The sequence below is a fragment of the Loa loa genome, assembly GCF_000183805.2.
Source record: "Loa loa unplaced genomic scaffold supercont3.262, whole genome shotgun sequence".
Classification (NCBI taxonomy): domain Eukaryota; kingdom Metazoa; phylum Nematoda; class Chromadorea; order Rhabditida; family Onchocercidae; genus Loa; species Loa loa.
This window is the reverse complement of record NW_018108442.1, coordinates 65,954-68,166: the sequence shown is the minus strand read 5'-3', so window position 1 is coordinate 68,166 and position 2,213 is coordinate 65,954. Positions and strand designations below refer to the sequence as shown.

The 2,213-nt window shown below is 26.2% G+C and overlaps 1 protein-coding gene across 1 annotated transcript in view; it reads left to right on the top strand.

Annotated features, from left to right (window-relative positions):
• Window positions 1-1,456: 1,456 nt before the first annotated feature.
• LOAG_13717 (adenylate kinase isoenzyme) overlaps window positions 1,457-2,213 on the top strand; it is a 3,571-nt gene continuing 2,814 nt past the window's right edge. The window contains exons 1-2 of the mRNA XM_020448721.1: window positions 1,457-1,696; window positions 1,853-1,925. Coding sequence (XP_020301157.1) covers window positions 1,694-1,696; window positions 1,853-1,925 — 76 coding nt within the window. The 5' untranslated portion in view covers window positions 1,457-1,693. The remainder of the gene's footprint in view (window positions 1,697-1,852; window positions 1,926-2,213) is intronic.

Sequence of the window (2,213 nt, the reverse complement as noted above, 5' to 3'; positions counted from 1 at the left end):
GTGTATGCCTGTGTATTTGTGTAAAATATATTTTCTACTCATTGCAAATATGAAGTTTTAATTTGAAGAAAAAATTTTTTTTTCAGATTTCTTTTAAAATCTTTTGAAAAAGAATGAAGTTAAATTAAAATTGAAAATTTTTAATTATAATAATATTGAAAATAATGTTAATTTCACCTTCCATTTTCTCCTTTCAGCTACGTTCTATAGTTATGAAAAATGAAATGAAATGCAAATGAATTATTCTAAATTTAACATCAATCCAATAACAGCACTAACTCTGATAATTATTGCATCATTAATTAACAAATATAATTCAATTCATGCATTATTGATTATCGGACAGAGAAGGAAAGTTTTTAAAAAAATATATGTTGAGAAGAAAAAAAAAATGTTTTATAAAGATCCATGCTTCATTTATTTTTATATTTTAAAAATTTTTAAATTGTAAAATTTCTCTGACACTTCCTTTTCTTCCTCTTGCTGTCTGTCTTCCCTTTCCTTTTCGTTGAATACAACTCTTTAGAATAAATTAGATGAGATATATAGAAATTTCCAACATGTTGGATAGAAATCAAACAATCATCTTTTACAATAAACAGCCAATTTCTTTCTTTCTTTTCCCTTCTCTCTCTCTCTCTACCTCTTTCCCTCTCTCTGACAGCAAGTTACCTAATTTTTTTAGTAAATTTCTCTCCGCTTTCCCTCTCCTCCTTTCTTCTCCTCTCTTTCTCTCCTTTCCTCTCTCTCTCCTCCTTCCTCCCTCTCTTTCTCTCTCTCCCTCTCTCTCTCGTGTTGGTGTCCATATATACCGATTAATTATATTCAGCAGGTATCATTTATCAATTTCTACTAGATTTTACACTATACCTTTTCTTTTTATTTCATTTTACAGTTACTCTATCTCAGGAACGAATCAATAAATTAATTATATTCCAATATGGATAATGAATTAATTTTTTACATTAATTTCTTTTTTTTTCATTCCTTTAGCAAATTTATTGGTAATTTACTGATATACGATAACATTTTATGCCTATTAATACTATATATTAATTGATATGGATTATTGTCATTGTTTTTATCTCTATTACTACTACTGCTACTACTAATATTGTTATATGATATTGATAATGATATCAACGTTGATAATAAGTTTATCAGATATTCAACAGAAACAACTCATAATGCAACAGTTTTTACATACTTTTTGTTTCTTTCTTATTTTCATCTTTTCGTTTGAAATGTTTTCATTTCATTCTTTTCCAATCTCTTTTTTTTTCTTCTATGTATATGAAATGTTTTGCAATTTATTTTTATTTTTATTTTTTTGGGATAGCTTATTTAAACTGAAGTTATATGTTATATGTTAAATCCTTCTTAAAACGTTCTCGATAATATTGCTATTTTCTTTTCTTTTTTTTTTCTTTCTCTCATTTAGTATGATGTTTTGTTTTTGCAGGTTAATACAACCAGACAAACGTACAAAGTTTGAAAGTTGAACTGAAATAAAGTGAAGTAGCTCATATTTTATTTCTCTGAACTATTGCTTCTTCCTCTTCTTCTTCTTCTTCTTCTTCTTCTTCTGTTTCATTGTTCAAAATACTAACATTTAATTGAGTGAAATTATACGATTTCAGTTGAGATCATCCAGTGGATAAAGGATTTCAAATAAGTTCACATATCTATTTAAATGGTTGGTTTTTTTTTTTTTTTTTATTCCTTCTTTAGCAGATGAATTATTTCTGTTATTTAATGTTTTCTGATATTTCTGCTTTTTGATTTTTAAATTATCAGCATTTCAGATTCAATATCTTCTGTTGTTGTTTATATTATATGATTGATATTTTAGGCTCCAATTGAACGTAAAAATATTGACCTTACACCGTTGAAAAAAGCTAATGTTCCTATCTTCTTTATTGTTGGTAAGTTAGAATGAAATACCTTTTTTTTTCTTTTTAATTGGAAAAATTGGTAATCTCTTGTTAAAAGAATTGTGATGAAGTTCAAAGAAAAAAGAGGAATGCAGCATGAGTTATTTGATTCAAATTATGCATTTGTTTTCAGATCTTACTGCAGAATGGTCGGTTTCATAAACGAGTTAAAAAAAAGATAAATCACTTAGATAATATATTAAACATTCAAATGTATCGCTAAATATGTATAACTTAACTGCAGAATGGTCGGTTTCATAAAACGAGTTAAAAAAAAAA